At 42.3% G+C, this 20,518-nt stretch overlaps 2 protein-coding genes and 1 long non-coding RNA gene across 3 annotated transcripts; all 3 read right to left on the bottom strand.

Annotated features, from left to right (window-relative positions):
* Nucleotides 1–2,320: 2,320 nt before the first annotated feature.
* Nucleotides 2,321–3,054, bottom strand: LOC114445078 (transcription factor 7-like 2). Its single transcript, XM_028420027.1, has 4 exons — nucleotides 3,044–3,054; nucleotides 2,842–2,995; nucleotides 2,475–2,582; nucleotides 2,321–2,383 (listed from the first exon to the last, which is right to left on the bottom strand). Exons 1-4 carry the CDS (start codon nucleotides 3,052–3,054, stop codon nucleotides 2,321–2,323), a joined length of 336 nt encoding a protein of 111 aa, XP_028275828.1.
* An 8,432-nt stretch (nucleotides 3,055–11,486) lies between these two features.
* LOC114445080 (lymphoid enhancer-binding factor 1-like) lies at nucleotides 11,487–14,551 on the bottom strand. Its single transcript, XM_028420029.1, has 5 exons — nucleotides 14,544–14,551; nucleotides 14,202–14,352; nucleotides 11,726–11,833; nucleotides 11,617–11,634; nucleotides 11,487–11,510 (listed from the first exon to the last, which is right to left on the bottom strand). Exons 1-5 carry the CDS (start codon nucleotides 14,549–14,551, stop codon nucleotides 11,487–11,489), a joined length of 309 nt encoding a protein of 102 aa, XP_028275830.1.
* A 3,450-nt stretch (nucleotides 14,552–18,001) lies between these two features.
* On the bottom strand, nucleotides 18,002–18,614 carry LOC114444554 (uncharacterized). Its single transcript, XR_003671567.1, has 3 exons — nucleotides 18,551–18,614; nucleotides 18,192–18,306; nucleotides 18,002–18,082 (listed from the first exon to the last, which is right to left on the bottom strand). It is a non-coding gene; the product is annotated as an uncharacterized LOC114444554 (long non-coding RNA).
* Between the last annotated feature and the right edge of the window lie 1,904 nt (nucleotides 18,615–20,518).

Genomic DNA, 20,518 nt, shown 5'->3' on the forward strand with positions numbered 1-20,518 from the left:
ACATTATACACAAAAACTCACAGTTAAGAGCAGGAGTGAAATCTGAATCCTTCTGTTTTATGTACATTTTCAAAATTAATGAAGAATTTGTCTTTATAGATATTCATATACACAAAGTGTTTTAGCTTTAGCTACAGTGTGTAGTGTATGTGTGCATTACTTTCAGCTGGGTTTGCCTGTCATGATGAGGGAGAGTTAACTTAAGTGAACTTCAGGAACTTTGCGAACCAGTGCAGCCAATATTAGGAAAGTGTCACTGTATAGGCTCATAATGCTCAAATGAATAGAAACCTGATGGACTGAAAGGGGTGTAGTTGTGTTGGGGGAGCCCAAAGGAAACCTATCAAAATTAAGTTGGGCGCCAAACAACATTTAGCTTGTCACTTTCAAGTTAACTAGTCTAGTCCCACCCCTGCCCCACACTACAAACAAATTTAACAGAAAAGCTGGACTCAGGAATGCTGTGAGCAAGTTATTATTTTCAATATAACAAATAAATCCCAAAAGCAGTAAATAAACAGGCTGACTCAAAATTAAGTCACAAACTAAGGGAGAGTCCAAACTGTTTATTTACTGTTTTTTGGGATCCAAAGGGCCTCCCTCCCCAGGTATTTTATAATTTGTTATAAAAATTGTATTTTTATTCCCACCAGTTTCCATTTGACTAATTTCTTAGTTTCAGTCGTCCTGACCTACCGACACACTAATCTTTTTCTTGCAGTATATAAATAAAATTAACTTCTTCTTAGCTACACCCATGATTCCTCTGCCTACTTTGTCAGAAACTCCTGATTCCTGGGTTTTACCCCCAGACGCCTCAAACGCTGTGAATAAGGGAAACTATTGTTGTTTCAGGTCAAAAATATAATGCTGTTCTCTCTCCCTCTCTCTCACTGGTTAACTGGAGCTATTACTGTTGTTTATAGCAAGAACTCATGGGTGCCCTCCAGTGGCTTTGGAAGTAATAACAGCCTAAAAATAAGGGAGTGTGAAAAAGTAATGTTGATACGCTATTTCGGAGGCTGAAAAAGACAAATTATTATTTGAAAGATATATTGAACTGTTCAAATATTAGTATAGCTTTCAAACTAATAATAACTCAATAATTTGTGTTCACTAAATGAGCAAAAATGTCTGGTGGGTTTCGCACTCCTTTGGGCATCTCTGGTAAACCTTCTCGCTAGGAAAATGAAAGTACAACACACAGTTATTTCAATTATATTTTTTGTGGTTCTTTCTTAGATTTATCAGGTCATACGTCCCCAAAAGTACCCAAAAGTGTGGCTTCACTTTTACGGTTACATTCAAATGCAATGGTGATAACTCATGAGAGGCACTCCTGCAGTAATAGCCACCTTTTTGTCTTATGGTTTACAGAAGCCATTGTTTATTTCAGATTTTGTAACATCTGTAAGATTTGCTTATCTTGATGCTTCATGTCATCAGATATATATCCAGTGTATGACCACATGGTGAAGTGACTGACAGCCAACTTTGTGTGTCCATGCAGACCCGAAAACCTGCTGATTTGTTCAAACAGAGCTTATGAGGCAATATACAAGAAGGGACAGAGTCGCCTGTATCTCCTAAGGAGACTCAGGTCCTTTAATGTCTGCCAGACCACGCTGCAGATGTTTTACCACTCGGTGGTCTTCAGTGCCATCTTCTACGCTGTAGTGTGCTGGGGCAGCAGGATGAAGACGGCTGACACCAACAGACTCAACAAGCTCATTAGGAAGGCTGGCTCGGTACTAGGAGTGGAGCTGGAGTCTGAGGTGGAGGTGACGGAGAGGAGGATACTGAGGAAACTCCTCAGCATTCTTAACAACAGAATATGTCTGTATTTTTTACAGTGCTATGACATTTGAAGCTAGTATTATTGTATATCATTACACACATGGACTGCATTGTAAGATAAGATGTAATATTTCAATCTAGTTAATGAAAATAAAAATTAAACAAAGTTCTCGTTGGCTGTCTGCTTTATGGTTACAATATTTTTTCTGTTGTAAAAAATGGCTTCCCTATATAAGTGTGATGTATCAGCAAATAAAGAGGATTTGTCAATTTATAAACAAGATTTATTATAAAATGAAATAAAGAATTAAAATAAAACTATATACAATATAAAATCAGAACAAGAAGACGTTTTTGTAAATTAAATGTAAAATAACTATTTACAAGACAAAAAATTGTGAACAAGCAAAAAAAACTATTTACAGAAAAACGAAGGAATTTGGGAAATGAAGTCCGTCCTCTGTAGAAACACAAACACAAACATGATCAGTCCTCTGTGACACTTTGTGTGTGTCCACCTGCATCAAACAGCATATTTACCTGTTGTGGCTGGAGTCCTACTCCTAACTCTTTTCCTCTTTTTGCCCTAAAATCAAACACATCACACACATTACACTCTGTTTTCACTGTCTGTGGAGGAGTTGTGTCGTAGTTGTATGTGAGCAGAGTGTGCTTACATAGTTGTCTGCAGACGACCAGTTGGGGTACAGCTGGGCGTGGAGCCGCCGCTCTACCTCGGCCTCCTCATAGTACTTCGCCTGCTCCTCCTTTGATAGTGACTTCCACTGTGGACAGACGACAACTGACTGTCAGTACATGTACTAAAACACACCTGCAGGCCAGTAGTACACAGTGATGTGTGTTTCTGCTGTGTGTGTGTCATAAAATCAGAAAAGCCTTGTTAATATTGATGCCTGTGGCCATTAATTGAACTGCAGTCAGCATTCTGAGGCTCGTAGTGTCAGATCAGTGCTGGCTAATAGCTTCCAAAATGCAGTGGATGACATCAGTTCAACCAAACTCTTGATCCAGAGTGTTTCTTACCATCTGTCCCACAGCTGCATTCACAGCCGCACTGCTCTTCATGCCCTTCTCAGCAGAGACCTTGGGCCTCTGCTCATTGAGGAAGAGCATGAAGGCGTTCCTTGGCTTTTTAATGTGCGGCTGTGACGCTGATTCATCCTCATGTTTTCTTCTTCTACAGGGACACAACAGGAAAAACAAAAGTGAGGACACAATATACCACTGTGTGCACATGTGAGGACACAAGTAGGCTACATTATGACATTAAATACAATTCAAACTCATCTCTGGGAAGCTGTTCAGCTGCATTAAAGCCCAATACAAAGACAGAGATTATAATAATGATCACACAGACCTGAACACCTGATCATTGATGATTTCATCATGATCAGTCACATATTGTCTAAAAGCAGCATCAGCAACTTACCTTGATGTGGTGGGGAGGGGAGGAGCAGCAGCAGGTGGAGGAGGAGGAGGAGCAGGAGGAGGAGCAGGCTCCACAACAACAGGCCAGTAGGACAACTGTCCGCTCCTTTAGACAGAGACACAGATGTCCATGTTAGACAGCAGCAGCCATGTTTAATCATACTTTGTGTGATTTACTTACGGTTCAATAACAGAAACCAGGACGACGTTGTCCGGCAGCTTCACCACTGGATGTTGAAACCGAGGACACAAATGTGGAGGTGATTAGACAAGTTGGTGTCCTCTGTCTGCTAAAGTGTCATAAGGATCCCGCTGAGGCTCAGAGAGTGTGTATTCAACTGTAAATCTGATTCACTGTTACACATGATCAGCCTCTGTGGGTCTGTGATTAGACTGTGTGTGGTTACTGCATCTGAAGCAGGGACAGGTGGAGACATGGTCCACAGTGTTACTGACAGTTCTGATTACTGTTACTTCAAAAAGGTGTTTAGTAGTATTTAGTGTTTCATTTTGAAGGTTTCTTGTGTTTCATACTCCGTCCTCATGAGGTCCAGCTGTGTCTGCTTCCTAACTTGTGTACTTTGTGTTTTTATACTCAGCCCTTCCTCTTGTCTGATGCTGCTGTTTCCAACAACCAAACAACATGTATTAGTGTGTTTATCGAGGGTCTTACTGTGTTCCCAGGTGAAGCTTCAGCTGCTGCTGTGGAGCTGCTGCAGGAGGGGGCAGGGGACTCATGATGGTACTGCAGAGAGACAGGGAAGATTCAGCAGACATAACACACTCAGAGTCTGCCTTATTTTGATGTGGAAATAACTAAATGCTCAATATTCAGACTTTTGTGTGGGTCAGGTGTTTTTGTCTCTGTCCCTGACCTCCACTTTGTGTCTTACCTGTCCCTGGCTCGCTCCAGTGTCCAGCTGTAGGTGGATGTCCGGTGCAGCAGGCACAGGAGGAGGAGGGGGGTCGGATGCACCATTTTGAAGCAGATCCAGAACCGCTGCTTCAAGAGTGGACACAACCTCCTCCCACTCCATCTCCTGCAACATGCGCTCCACTATAGGCCAGAGGTCCATTTTAAACTGTGCTGGTAACATTTGAAACAATTTGGTTGATTTTGGTTTTACATATGTTCAAACTATGGATCAATAAACACAGTGAAATGTATTATAATTCAACAACTAGAAAAGGGCTTTTCCTGAAGAAAATGCAAGTTTGATTGCTGCAGCTGATGTAGAATAGAATAGAATATACTTTATTAATCCCCTTGGGAAGGTCCCTCAGGGAAATTTGGGTACCAGCAGCAATACAACACCGACAGTCAGAGCAAGAGTTAAATAGAACAAAATAAAGAATAAAAGATAAGAGGAATTATAATATGTATTATAATTCCACAATAATATCATTAAGTGGCTTCACCTTAACTTACAAATGAAAATGCTGCATCAATAATACTCCAACATGGTTTAAGAATTGTACATTATACTCAAAGAATATATTTACATGAAACATTTAGGGAGAATATTCATGTACATCAGTTTTAAGAGTATTATTTAGCTGTTACAGAGGTCACATCAGCAAATGAGTCTGAATGAGCTGAAAGTGTCTGTTAGTATTTACCAGATGTGGTCAGTGATGGCTGGTCACTAAAGGGTCTTCTGTCTGTGAAGGCCTGTTAAATATATAGACAGTGTGATGTGTTATTATTCAAATAAAATGCTGCTAACATTGATTTTATCTTAATCTGCTACAAATCAAACTGCTGTATCAATGATAATAATCCCATATTTCAATGCATAACACTTCAAACATTTGAATCTAAATATAAATCTTTATCTATATGTTCAGATTTTCAGGAAGCAGCTCATTTAGTTGTATCTCTAAATATTTTCTATATTGGTGTTCTTAGTACAAGATATAAGTACTATTAATTAAATAATGCAATTTAAAAATCTCCACAACATCCATAATACTCAAATATTGAACCCTTTCTGTTATGGATGTCCCGATCAGGTTTTTTTGCCCTCAAGTCCGAGTCTGAGTCATTTGATTTTGAGTATCTGCCGATACGGAGTCCCGATCCGATACTTTCAGGATTCCCTATAAAGGCACTCATTGCAGCAAAACCCGTGTATGTGTGTGTCTCTGTGTCTGTGTCACACTGGGAGATTTCACAGACGCAGCAGCTCATCGAGGTCTCAAACCCAGCACCTCTCGCACCAAAAGCAACTGTCATACCCCTACACTACAAGACACAGAGCCACCCTGCACAGAAGGCATTAACTTTGACAGCCCTAATAAATATATATCCGAGTCCTGATCGGGAGGTAATGTCCGATCGAGTCTGAAATCACGTACTCGGGCCCGATTTCCGATCACGTGATCGGATCGGGACATCCCTACTTTCTGTACTCTTGCATTGATTTAACAGCTGTAGTACAAGTTCCTTTGCTGATACAGACGTTACATTATATTAAAATCCACCAGCAGCACTTAGGAAGAATATCTGTGTGTACCATCAAAGTGCATCATTCAGTTGTTACAGAGGTCAGATCACTACATTAGTCTAAATGAGTTTAAACTATCTGTTAGTATTTACCAAATTCAGTTGTTCTGTGGTTGTCAATCTGTTGGGTTTTCTTATCTCTGCAGGAGCTCAAAAAAAGTAGCTTCTCTCTCTGTGTACTCGCTGTGGAAATGAACAATATTCAAAACATAACATAACAACATTCTATGGTTACTGTGCTGCTGTGACTTTTTAAAATTTCAAAGCAGTTGCAAGGCAACAAGTCCTATGACATCATCACATAGAATTATTGTACATTATACACAAAAACTCACAGTTAAGAGCAGGAGTGAAATCTGAATCCTTCTGTTTTATGTACATTTTCAAAATTAATGAAGAATTTGTCTTTATAGTTATTCATATAAGTGTTTTAGCTTTAGCTACAGTGTGTAGTGTATGTGTGCATTACTTTCAGCTGTGTTTGCCTGTCATGATGAGGGAGAGTTAACTTTGTACAAGCAGTGAACTTCAGGAACTTTGCAAACCAGTGCAGCCAATATTAGGAAAGTGTCACTGTATAGGCTCATAATGCTCAAATGAATAGAAACTTGCAATAACTCCTCCTTTGTTCAGGTTTAATCCAGAGTGTTATCTGTGTGTGTGTGTGTGTCAATGTGCAAAAGGGGAGTTTGTAAACATCAACAGTCTTTCCATGGTCAGGATTTTCAGCAAACAGTATTTTGTCCTCCACTCTTTGTCCTTGTGACGGCCCTGTGTTGGTCTCTCAGGGAGTGTTGTTGCTGCTGTCTCTCTCCCCTTGTGTGTGCAGGAGATTGCTGGGTGGAGCTGATCCTGACCTTATGCAGCTCACCTGTGCTGACGAGCTGGAGACGGTTTAAGAGGACCCAGTCTGTTTGCTTCACGCTCTCTCTCCCCATCTGGCCTGCTGCAGGCATGGCAGTCATTTTGCTTGCACATTTCCTTATTTGTCAATTGTTGGTATTCAACTACTTTTCTTTCGTACAATAAATGGTAAAATGGTTGAAGATCCAGGTGCAGACTCGAATGACAATTATTTATTTTGTAGAAAACAAAAGAACAAAAAACTTCCAGAAGGAGAAAACGCTACTGAGGAGCAGGTGCTCTAGAGGCGGAGCGGTGTCTAAAAGAGGAACAGGTTTTAGGATGACGAGGAATCAAAAGAGGTAAGTTTAAAAGCAACACGTGGTACCATGAGGTAAGCTGAAGAACTGACGACGAGTAGAGGTGAGGAAGGTCCTTAAGAAGGCAGCAGGTGATGAGGGGAGTGGCGACAGGTGTGCCTAATCAACCCGGTGCTCCGCCCAGCCAGCACTGCCACCTCATCATTCACCTGAAAAAGAATAGAGAGGAAGAGCCAAAACAAGCAGTGAAAACACAAAAAGGAATGACCAACAGATGGTGATGATACGGCTCACCACAGTGCCCCCCCCCTCAACAGACGCCGCCTGGCGGACCTCCGGGTTTATCTGGGTGCAGCCGGTGAAAGTCACACACACACATCTACAATTTAATTTACATCTTGCTGATTACTACTGATTTTTGATCACTGATTACTTAAATCATGCAGACTACCAAACCAAAAGGTTTTAGCCAATAATAGGTGCATGAATATCTAAAGATCAACATCCTATATTCACATGATAAAAGAATAAAATTTTCTATCAGCTCCTCATCTTGAACAGACTGAATTCATATAACAAACCTTTTTATAAAGCCTGGCTTCATGTCAAAAGAGAAGATGGTAAATCCTCTCAGAGGGGTGTGATTCAACACAATGTGTCCCACAATACCTGCAACAGATCATCAGGACAGGCAACACAGACTCTGTTCACAGACACCTGCATCTCTGAATGGCCCAGGAAGGAGTTACAGTCAAAGTGATGCCACAATGAAAAATGTTCAAACAAAAGTCAAACACACATAAGCAGTTCACAATGGGACCGTCAAAGATTCAGAGGACTGAACTAAACAGCACAGCACATGGCAATAAAAGGTAGAATACCCTTGTGCTGTTCATCCAGAGCTTTCCCATAACTCACTCTTCCACAGTTCTCCACAAGTAAGCTCAACGTCCTGTCTTCCTTTGATGCACAAAACATGAGTACCACACTCAGAAAATCATCAGGGGAAGAGCATCCATCATGATACAAGCAGCTTACATGAAAAGATCACAGAACAAAAACATGTAAAAACTGTCCGTACCTTGCTATCAGGAAGTGCAAGCTCATGAGTCTTGTAGTCCAAACTACCAACATACTGTCTGTCCACAAAAACCTGGAGAACATTGTCAGTCACAGGATTATTATTCAAAATGCTTTATTCATTTATTTATTATTTATTTATTTATTCATGGTGCTTGTACAGTGTGTGTGTGTGTGTGTGTCTGTGGGCACTCACCAGTGCTCTGTCTCTGATGTTATTCCTGGAGTTCAGGGCTCCTCCGCTGGTGATGGTGGTTTCATACAGTGCATAACCGTATGACAGACCACTGTTGTTGTTGACAGGCAGATTCTCCATGTTCACCGGCCTCTCTGACCTGTACGGCTGGTTGCATGGTCATAACAGATACAATATTTCAATAGGATTCGACCCTTAGCTGTGGTAGAGAAGATACAATCACAGTTGGTGGGAGGAAGTTACATTTCCTGAAAAAAGGAGTTCATGTTGACAACTTAATTTTGATAGGTAGCATTTTCTCTTTTGTAGAGATGATCATCAGCTGTCACAGCAGACAGGTGCATGTCATCTGTAGCTTACCTTGTCTGTAAAGTGCAAGCTGTCTCAGAGTGATAGGTGCTGCTCCATGAAAACAGGGCTATAAGCTGTCTTCTCCTGAGCAGGTGGCACTTCAGGAAGAGGCTCAGCTGGAACATGAATAGGGCAAAAACATGCAATTAATCAGGGGAAGGCACCAATTTTTTTCTTCTTTTTTGCATGTTTTTGCTAGTTTTTTCCCTCTTCTCCTTAATTTTTTTTACCAAACATGCAAAGAGCTGAAGAAGTGGTAAAGGAGAAAATAAAGTCCCTCTTTTTCAAAACTGAGAACGTGTGTCTGTCCTCATACTGCTCAGCACCTGACAATGTCTATCCTCATATCATGAGCAGAGAGTGGAAAATACAGTGTGCCTCTATCCTTACTGCATAAACATATTATGCAATTCAATGTATTGTCTTTATCCCTATACATATAAATGTTTATAAGGCTTCCATGCCTCATTTTCCACGTCTTACACATACACCATGTCACACAACACAAACTATTGTTACAACACACTAACAACTAGCTTCTAGCCACACATGCTCTAGGCTTGGAAGCTAGTCTGATGCTGCTATTGAAAAACACATGTGGACCACAGCAGCAAAACCCAACACAAAATTTTCATGTTGTGTTTGCTCAAGACACAGAGACATCACTGACTCACTTTTTGCAGTCTGTATAGTTAGTTTCTCTGTTTTATTACCTGCTGGCTCCCTTCTTCTTTGCGCACAAGCCCCCGATCTAAATTAACCAATCAGACAGCAGCTTTTGAGATTGGCAGCAGAAATACAATAGAAAAACCGCAGGACTGTATTCAGGACTATAAACATTTAAAGGTAGGGTAGGAGATTTCATTCTGATGCACTTTTTGTTAAATTAGTGTATCTTCTCTTCACAATTCAATAGCAACCAATTAGTTCGGCAGTTTCAAATTAAAACGAAGAATATGAATCATCTGTGGAAGCTATAAAATGCTAAAAACATCAGCCAATCCTCCGGGACGGCCCTGTGTGGGGTATTGGCTGGTTGTCACTCTCTTCCTGCTCTGCACGCACCAGAGAGGTACGTGCATGATGGCCGAAGTCACAGACCGCAGCTCGTCTTCAGGTAATGCGTGTCCATGTGATTGGAGGCGTGGCTTCGGATGAGCTCCAAAAGAAAGGGGCGTGTGTTTACCAACAGACTCACTGAGCTCATTAGGAAGGCTGGCGCGGTACTAGGAGTGGAGCTGGAGTCTGCTGATCAACACAAGCAGACAAATCAGCACAGATTCATGGTGAACTAAGGTGAAGTTCTTCAGAGGATGAATGAGAGACAGAGGAACAAACATGCACAAACCTTACAGAGAACAAACATGACACGTTGCAAAATGGATAATATGATGATCATTAATATAAATAAGAAATTCCCCATATTTTTTTTTAATTAAACTAATATAAGGCATGTAAACTAGAGCACTACAATTGTACTGGATCAAACACATGTCCTTGCTTATTCAGACAAAACAGAAATATTTCACTGTACAAAAATAGGACTGCATTTTATACATAAATATAATTCTTTCTTATCAATGATAGTGCTTTCAGATTTTAATAAGCAACATAAAAGGTTGTAATGTGTACACACTTTGGGCAACTAGTCATTTTGATAACTGTGTGATGGTCCAGGCTGTGGGCATCGAGTAAAGAGAGGCTGAATGGATGATAAATATGGATGAAAAATAATCATTCCCCACTTTTTACCCTGCATTTAACTCATAAAAGCAGCTGACAGTCAGCAGTATTCCTACCTTAGTTTAACATTAATCAGCCTGTCATTGAAGGATGGACTTATGTTAGCAGCCAGTAGCTAACTTGTTGGCTAACCAACCAGCCAGAGCAGTGTATCAAGAATCGACATTATAAAACACAGCGTGCAGCATCAAACTCTCAGTCCAGCATCAGACTACAGTCCTCTGTCTCTATGCCTGCAGCTCTGCTGTTTGATCTGTTTGACCCCAAAACTTCTGTGTTGTTTAATGATCTTAACGGTAAGACCTCTCACTGCTCCTTTGATCAGGAGGAGATCAAGTTATCTGTGTCTCACTTTTGAAATGTGGTAGTAGAGCCCAAAAGGAGCTGTGTGATATGAAGACCTGTTTGATTACATGCAGCACAAATGATGATGATGATGATGATGATTATTATTATTATTAGGATACACACCTGCCATTACCCAAAAGTGTGGCTTCACTTTTACGGTTACAATCAAATGCAATGGTGATAACTCATGAGAGGCACTCCTGCAGTAATAGCCACCTTTTTGTCTTATGGTTTACAGAAGCCATTGTTTATTTCAGATTTTGTAACATCTGTAAGATTTGCTTATCTTGATGCTTCATGTCATCAGATATATATCCAGTGTATGACCACATGGTGAAGTGACTGACAGTCAACTTTGTGTGTCCATGCAGACCTGAAAACCTGCTGATTTGTTCAAACAGAGCTTATGAGGCAATATACAAGAAGGGACAGAGTCGCCTGTATCTCCTAAGGAGATTCAGGTCCTTTAATTTTTGCCAGACAATGCAGATGTTTTACCACTCGGTGGTCTCCAGCATCATCTTCTACGCTGTAGTGTGCTGGGGCAGCAGGATGAAGACGGCTGACACCAACAGACTCAACAAGCTCATTACGAAGGCTGGCTTGGTACTAGGAGTGTACACTATATAAGTGTGACTTATCAGCAAATAAAGAGGATTTGTCAATTTATAAAGAAGATCTATTATAAAAAATAATAAAATAATAAAGAAATAAAATAAAACTATATACAATAAAAAATAAGAACAAGAAACAAAGTTTTTGTAAATGAAAGGTAAGAAAAAGTATTTACAAGACAAAAAAACATGAACAAGCAAAAAAACTATTACAAAACTATTTACAGAAATAAGCTTCTTTACATGGAGTCCGTGCTCTCAGTCTGTGGAAACACAAACACAAAAATGTTCAGTCCTCTGTGACACTGTGTGTGTCCACCTGCATCAAACAGCATATTTACCTGTTGTGGCTGGAGTCCTACTCCTGACCCTTTTCCTCTTTTTGCCCTAAAATCAAACACATCACACACATTACACTCTGTTTTCACTGTCTGTGGAGGAGTTGTGTCGTAGTTGTATGTGAGCAGAGTGTGCTTACATAGTTGTCTGCAGACGACCACTCTGGGTACAGCTGGACGTGGAGCCGCCGCTCTGCCTCCGCCTCCTCATAGTATTTCGCCTGCTCCTCCTTTGATAGTGAATTCCACTGTGGACAGACGACAACTGACTGTCAGCACATGTACTAAAACACACCTGCAGGCTAGTAGTACACAGTGATGTGTGTTTCTGCTGTGTGTGTGTCATAAAATCAGAGAAGCCTTGTTAGGGCCCGAGCACCGAATGGTGCAGGAGCCCTATTGAAACCCTTAGGATTATTATTTTTCATTTTTTTTCTTTCCCCCCTAAGATCGCATTTTTGGGGGCCTTAACATGCCCCAAAACTCACCAAACTTGGTAGAAAAATTCATTTGCCTGAAAAATTTTGAAATTTGCTGAGTTTTGAAATGCACATGGGAAAATGGCTCTATAGCGCCCCCTAAAGTGTAGCCCCTCTGACCGGTTTGCCACAGGATCACGACATTTGGCACACATATGTATCACCCCAAGACGCACAAAAAAGTCTCTTGGACCCCCCCTCCAAACCCAACAGGAAGTCATTTTAAAGTTTGCGGCCATTTTTGGCGATGTGTGACCCTGCTACAAAACTTATCACGCCTCGCATACTTCATGGAATTGAGCTGAAATTCACTGTGTCCACTCAGGACACCATAGGGAATAGACGCATTCCAAAACTCAACAAAAGTCTGACGGTGTGGCCGGCGCGTGGCCTCAAAGTTTGACCATTTCAGACGAAAGAGGAAGTCGCTCTAAATTCTTTGTTTTCTTTGTTGTCCGATCTGTACGAAATGTCACATGTATGATCAGAGTCTGACCCTAAACACATCTATACAACAATATTAAGGCTTTGACAGAGCGCCACCTACTGGCTACACAAAATGTTTTGTTTTCATAGGTTTTTCTGCATGCCCCTGTGGCCTGTTTTGGGGAGGCTCATGAAAATTGGCACACATGTGTACCACCCCAAGATGCACAAAAAAGTCTCTTGGACCCCCCCTCCAAACCCAACAGGAAGTCCGCCATTTTGAAATTTCTCCAGCTCCTCTGGGGGAATCCCGAGGCGTTCCCAGGCCAGCCGAGAGACATAGTCTCTCCACCGCGTCCTGGGTCTTCCCGGGGCCTCCTCCCAGTGGGACATGCCCGGAACACCTCCCCAGGGAGGCGTCCAGGAGGCATCCGAACCAGATGCCCGAGCCACCTCAGCTGGCTCCTCTCAATGTGGAGGAGCAGCGGCTCTACTCCGAGCTCCTCTCGGGTGACTGAGCTCCTCACCCATCTCTAAGGGAGCGCCCAGCCACCCTTTGAAGGAAACTCATTTCGGCCGCCTGTATTCGCAATCTCATTCTTTCGGTCACTACCCAGAGCTCATGACCATAGGTGAGGGTAGGAACGTAGATTGACCGGTAAATCGAGAGCTTTGCCTTCGGTCTGTTGTGGTGAAGAAGGAGCTGAGCCAGAAGGAGCTTCGCCTTCTGGCTCAGCTCCTTCTTCACCACAACAGACCGGTACAGTGACCGCATTACTGCGGAATCTGCACCGATCCGTCTGTCAATCTCCCGCTCCATTTTTCCCTCACTCGTGAATGAGACCCCGTGGATGTGGACCATGTCTCCAGCCTCCCTCGGAATCTGGGTGAAGCTCTCCCGGAGGTGGGAGTTGAAGATCTCCCTAGCGGAGGGTTCGGCCAAACGCTCCCAACAGACCCGCACAGTACGTTTGGGCCTGCCGGGCCTGTCCAGCCTCTTCCCTCGCCAACGGATCCAACTCACCACCAGGTAGTGATCAGTTGACAGCTCAGCCCTTCTCTTCACCCGAGTGTCCAAAACACAAGGTCGAAGGTCAGATGACACGATTACAAAATCGATCATTGACCTCCGGCCTAGGGTGTCCTGGTGCCAAGTGCACCGATGGACAACCTTGTGCTCGAACATGGTGTTCATTATGGACGGAAGTCCAATAACAAAACACCACTCGGGTTCAGATCGGGGAGGCCGTTCCTCCCAATCACGCCTCTCCAGGTGTTACTGTCACTGCCCACGTGGGCGTTGAAGTCTCCCAGCAAGATGACAGAGTCCCCGGTTGGGGCGCCATCCAGCACCCCTCCCAGATACTGTAAGAAGGTCAAGTACTCTACACTGCTGTTCGGCGCATACGCCGAAACCACAGTGAGAGACCTCTCCCCAACCTGAAGGCGCAGGGAAGCGACCCTCTCACATACTGGGGAAAACTCCAACACATGGCAGCTAAGCTGTGGGGCTATGAGCAAGCCCACACCAGCCCGCCGCCTCTCACCATGGGCAACTCCAGAATAGAAGAGAGTCCAACCCCTCTCAAGGAGTTGGGTTCCAGAACCCGAGCTGTGTGTGGAGGCGAGCCCGACTATATCTAGTCGGTACCTCCAAAATGCAGTGGATGACAGCAGTTCAACCAAACTCTTGATCCAGAGTGTTTCTTACCATCTGTCCCACAGCTGCATTCACAGCCGCACTGCTCTTCATGCCCTTCTCAGCAGAGACTTTGGGCCTCTGCTCATTGAGGAAGATCATGAAGGCGTTCCTTGGCTTTTTAATGTGCGGCTGTGATGCTGGTTCATACTCGTGTTGTCTTCTTCCACAGGGACAAAACAGGAAAAACAAAAGTGAGGACACAATATAAAACTGTGTGCACATGTGAGGACACAAGTAGGCTACATTATGACATTAAATACAATTCAAACTCATCTCTGGGAAGCTGTTCAGCTGCATTAAAGCCCAATACAAAGACAGAGATTATATTAATGATCACACAGACCTGAACACCTGATCATTGATGATTTCATCATGATCAGTCACATATTGTCTAAAAGCAGCATCAGCAACTTACCTTGATGTGGTGGGGAGGGGAGGAGCAACAGAAGGAGGAGGAGGGGGGGGAGGAGCAGCAGGAGGAGGAGGAGGAGGAGCAGCAGCAGGAGGAGGAAGAGGAGGAGGAGGCTCCACAACAACAGGCCAGTAGGACAACTGTCCGCTCCTTTAGACAGAGACACAGATGTCCATGTTAGACAGCAGCAGCCATGTTTAATCATTCTTTTGTTTGTGTGATTTACTTACGGTTCAATAACAGAAACCAGGACGACGTTGTCCGGCAGCTTCACCACTGGATGTTGAAACCGAGGACACAAATGTGGAGGTGATTAGACAAGTTGGTGTCCTCTGTCTGCTAAAGTGTCATAAGGATCCCGCTGAGGCTCAGAGAGTGTGTATTCAACTGTAAATCTGATTCACTGTTACACATGATCAGCCTCTGTGGGTCTGTGATTAGACTGTGTGTGGTTACTGCCTCTGAAGCAGGGACAGGTGGAGACATGGTCCACAGTGTTACTGACACTTCTGATTACTGTTACTTCAAAAAGGTTTTAGTAGTATGTAGTGTTTCATTTTGAAGGCTTCTTGTGTTTCTTACTCCGTCCTCATGAGGTCCAGCTGTGTCTGCTTCCTAACTTGTGTACTTTGTGTTTTTATACTCAGCCCTTCCTCTTGTCTGATGCTGCTGTTTCCAACAACCAAACAACATGTATTAGTGTGTTTATCGAGTGTCTTACTGTGTTCCCAGGTGAAGCTTCAGCTGCTGCTGTGGAGCTGCTGCAGGAGGGGGCAGGGGACTCATGATGGTACTGCAGAGAGACAGGGAAGATTGACCAGACATAACACACTCAGAGTCTGCCCTATTTTGATGTGGAAATAACTGAATGGTCAAAATTCAGACTTTTGTGTGGGTCAGGTGTTTTTGTCTCTGTCCCTGACCTCCGCTTTGTGTCTTACCTGTCCCTGGCTGGCTCTGGTGTCCAGCTGTAGGTGGATGTCCGGTGCAGCAGGCACAGGAGGAGGAGGGGGGTCGGATGCACCATCTTGAAGCAGATTGTGAACCACTGTTTCAAGAGTGGACACAACCTCCTCCCACTCCATCTCCTGCACCATGCGCTCCACTATAGGCCAGAGGTCCATTTTAAACTGTGCTGGTAACATTTGAAACAATTTGGTTGATTTTGGTTTTACATATGTTCAAACTATGGATCAATAAAATGTATGTATGAAATGTATTATAATTCAACAATAATATCATTAAGTGGCTTCACCTTAACTTACGAATGAAAATGCTGCATCAATTGTCTTCCACCTTGTCAGTGATTATCCACAATACTCAAATATTGAACCCTTTCTGTACTCTTGCATTGATTTAACAGCTGTAGTACAAGTTCCTTTGCTGATACAGACGTTACATTATATTAAAAACCACCAGCAGCACTTAGGAAGAATATCTGTGTGTACCATCAAAGTGCATCATTCAGTTGTTACAGAGGTCAGATCACTACATTAGTCTAAATGAGTTTAAACTATCTGTTAGTATTTACCAAATTCAGTTGTTCTGTTGTTGTCAATCTGTTGGGTTTTCTTATTTCTGCAGGAGCTCAAAAAAAGCAGCTTCTCTCTCTGTGTACTCACTGTGGAAATGAACAATATTCAAAACATAACAACATAACATTCTATGGTTGCTATGCTGCTGTGACTTTTTACAACTTCAAAGCAGTTGCAAGGCAACAAGTCCTATGACATCATTACATAGAATTATTGTACATTATACACAAAAACTCACAGTTAAGAGCAGGAGTGAAATCTGAATCCTTCTGTTTTATGTACATTTTCAAAATTAATGAAGAATTTGTCTTTATAGTTATTCATATACACAAAGTGTTTTAGCTTTAGCTACAGTGTGTAGTGTATGTGTGCATTACTTTCAGCTGGGTTTGCCTGTCATGATGAGGGAGAGTTAACTTTGTACAAGCAGTGAACTTCAGGGACTTTGCAAACCAGTGCAGCCAATATTAGGAAAGTGTCACTGTATAGACTCATCATGCTCAAATGAATAGAAACTGGCAATAAATCCTGCTTCGTTCACAGTGGCGGTTTTGGGCACGGGCAGACCGCGCGGTCGCCCGGTGCGGCACGAGCAGTTGGAAAAATATCATCTGCGCGGCGGTTTTTATGTATATTGTAGATCACTGTGTGCAGAATTGGCAAATTAGCGCCCCCTGCAGCTGTAGGCGCCCTGATGCTGAGAAGCTGTGAGAGGAGGGGAGGGGGCGCGCGGGACAGCTCACCTCTGGGTCTCCAACCGGAAGGACAGGGAGTGAAGGAGGGAGGTCTCACTCCGTCCTGATAGCGTGCGTCAATGTTTGTGTATTGCAGCGTGAATGATCGATCGTTAAGATCATTAAACAACACAGAAGTTTTGGGGCCAAACCGGACAGACAGCAGAGCTGCAGGCAGAGAGACAGAGGACTGTAGTCTGATGCTGGACTGAGAGTTTGATGCTGCGCGCTGTGTTTTTATAATGTCCATTCCTGATGCACTGCTCTGGCTGGTCGGTTAGCTAACAAGTTAAGTCCATAAATAAGTCCGTCCATCAGGCTGATTAACGGTAAACTAAAGTAAGAAGACTGCTCACTGTCAGCTGGTTTTATGAGGTAAATACAGGGCAAAATGTGGCAGTGATTATTTTTCATCCATATTTATCATCCATTCAGCCTCTCTTCACTGACCCACAGCCTGGACCATCACACAGGTATCAAAGTCACTAGTTGCCCAAAGTGTGTACACATTACAACCTTTTATGCTTATTAAAATCTGAAAGCACTATCATTGATAACAAAGAATTATATTTATGTATAAAATATGCAGTCCTGTTTTAGTACAGTGAAATATTTAGTTTTGTCTGAATAAGCAAGGACATATGTTTGATCCAGTAAAATTGTAGCGCTCTAGTTTACATGCCTTATATTAGTTTAATTAAAAAAATATAGACAATGGGGAATTTCTTATTTATATTAATTATCATCATATTATCCATTTTGCAACGTGTCATGTTTGTCCTCTGTAATGTTTGTGCATATTTGTTCCTCTGTCTCTCCTTCATCCTCTCTGTCCTGTTTCCCTCGTCTTCTCCTCTCCTTCAAGGTTCTCCTTACGAGCCGGATCCTGCTCAAGGTTTCTTCCTGTTAAAAGGGTGTTTATCCTGACACTGTGGCTTTTTAGGGGGATCAGGCTCTGGGTCTCTGTGAATTGCTTTGAGACAAAAAAAAAATTATCTGAAAGAGTGAAGGAAAACTACATATATACCTACATGTCACAGATTATTTAAAATAGTTCAAGAAAGCAGATCATGTTGATCTCTTTACAGTTTCTGAGTGCTCTGTACCTCTAAGCCAAGGTGCTGGGAGATACAGGAAGTGCTGGGGACCAATGTGCCAATAACGTCCAAGATTCTGCCCATTGATGAATACAACTCCTTTGCCCCAACCCTACAGAGAAATGCAGTGTTATCATCATTCAAGTGACTGTGTGAAATGTCTGTTTTAAACTATAATCAATGACCCTGAATTTAAATGCATAACTAGCACTTGGACTCACTGGAAGTCTGATGAAAGTGTCTCTGGGAGGTCCCTCCACAATGAGTCTAGCCTGGATGAATCCTGGGACGGCGGCTGACTCGATGTCAGTCTTCCACTGCCCTGAATGTGTTAATCTAAAACAGGACAGCTACAATTTAATTTAAATCGTGCTGATTACTAGTGATTTCTGATCACTGATTACTACTGAAAACCAAAATGTTTTAGCCAATAATAGGTGCATGAATATCTAAAGATCAACATCCTATATTCACATGATAAATAAATAAAATTACCTATCAGCTCCTCATCTTGAACAGACTCTTTGTCTAGACATGTTAGAGTTTTGACAAGATGGAGGACTGAATTCATGCAACAAACCTTTTTATAAAGCCTGGCTTCATGTCAAAAGAGAAGATGGTAAATCCTCTCAGAGGGGTGTAATAACAAATCATCAGGACAGGCAACACAGACTCTGTTCACAGACACCTGCATCTCTGAATGGCCCAGGAAGGAGTTACAGTCAAAGTGATGCCACAATGAAAAATGTTCAAACGAAAGTCAAACACACATAAGCAGTTCACAATGGGACCGTCAAGATTCAGAGGACTGAACTAAACAGCACAGCACATGGCAATAAAAGGTAGAATACCACTCTTGCACAGTTCCCCCCAAGTAAGCTCAACATCCTGTCTTCCTTTGATGCACAAAACATGAGTACCACACTCAGAAAATCATCAGGGGAAGAGCATCCATCATGATACAAGCAGCTTACATGAAAAGATCACAGAACAAAAACATGTAAAAACTGTCCGTACCTTGCTATCAGGAAGTGCAAGCTCATGAGTCTTGTAGTCCAAACTACCAACATCCTGTCTGTCCACAAAAACCTGGAGAACATTGTCAGTCACAGGATTATTATTTCAAATGCTTTATTCATGTTTGCTCAAGACACAGTAATCACTGACTCACTTTTTGCAGTCTGTATAGTTTCTCAGTTTTTTCACCTGCTGGCTCCCTTCTTCTTATTCTCGTGTTAAACAAGCCCCCGATCTAAATTAACCAATCAGACAGCAGCTTTTGAGATTGGCAGCAGAAATACAATAGAAAAACACCACAGGAATGTATACAGGACTATAAACATTTAAAGGTAGGGTAGGAGATTTCATTCTGATGCACTTTTGTTAAATTAGTGTATCTTCTCTTCACAATCCAATAGCAACCAATTAGTTAGGCAGTTTCGCATTAAAATGAAGAATATGAATCATCTGTGGAAGCTATAAAATGCTAAAAACATCAGCCAATCCTCCGGGACGACCCTGTGCGGGGTATTGGCTGGTTGTCACTCTCTTCCTGCTCTGCACGCACCAGAGAGGTACGTGCATGATGGCCGAAGTCACAGACCGCAGCTCGTCTTCAGGTAATGCCCGTCCATGTGATTGGAGGCGTAGAAAGGAGGGGATCCAAACGCAGATCTCAAGGTAAGTGTCTTTATTACAAAAAATCAAAGATAACGAAAATTGTCCACAGAGGAGGAAAAACGCTCATAGGTGCAGGTGCAGGAGGTAGGATGGGTTGCTGGTTCTCACCGGGCAGGAGGTCTCCTGAAGAGAAAATCAGGTGAGTTAATCCACACAAATGATTCAGCGAACTGTTGCCTTCTGGCAGACGTTACAGACAGCGTATGCATGTTTTTTTAGGCTATGACTGGGTGTGTATGATGTTCTTTTATGTATTTTATCTAACTATGTCTATTCTTATTGTTTTATTAGTTTAATCATTTATTTATTGTTTTAGCAAATTAGACCTAATTATATATATATTTTTACATCAACTGAATGAATGATACACTGACTGGGGAGCACTTTAAATTTCGTTCTTGTGACAACGATATGGAAGAGGATTAGAGCCACTAAAAATACAAAAATTGTCATGACAGAAAAAAATTTATTCTGACTTTCAGAATTCAGAATTCTGACTTGACCCACGTGCAGGTGAGTGAATGCCCGTTTTATAAATTCCAGCTGTCATTACCTTCGTGACACAAACATTTCCCATCACCATGACAACCAGACCTAACAAATAGACAAACAACTCAATAATACATGATCACAATATATGGCTCCTACAGTACACCTGCGCCCACAATACAGTACACACACTCTCTATCTCTATCTTCATGTCCTTTTCAGCAGCGTTTTTGATGTGCGGCTATGATGCCGATTCGTCTTCATGTTTTCTTTTTCTACAGGGACAAAACAGGAAAAACAAAAGTAAGGACACAATATACCACTGTGTACACATGTTAGGACACAAGTAGGCTACATTATGACATTAAATAAAATACAA

This window comes from Parambassis ranga, chromosome 13 (genome assembly GCF_900634625.1).
Source record: "Parambassis ranga chromosome 13, fParRan2.1, whole genome shotgun sequence".
In the NCBI taxonomy this organism is placed as follows: Eukaryota; Metazoa; Chordata; class Actinopteri; family Ambassidae; genus Parambassis; species Parambassis ranga.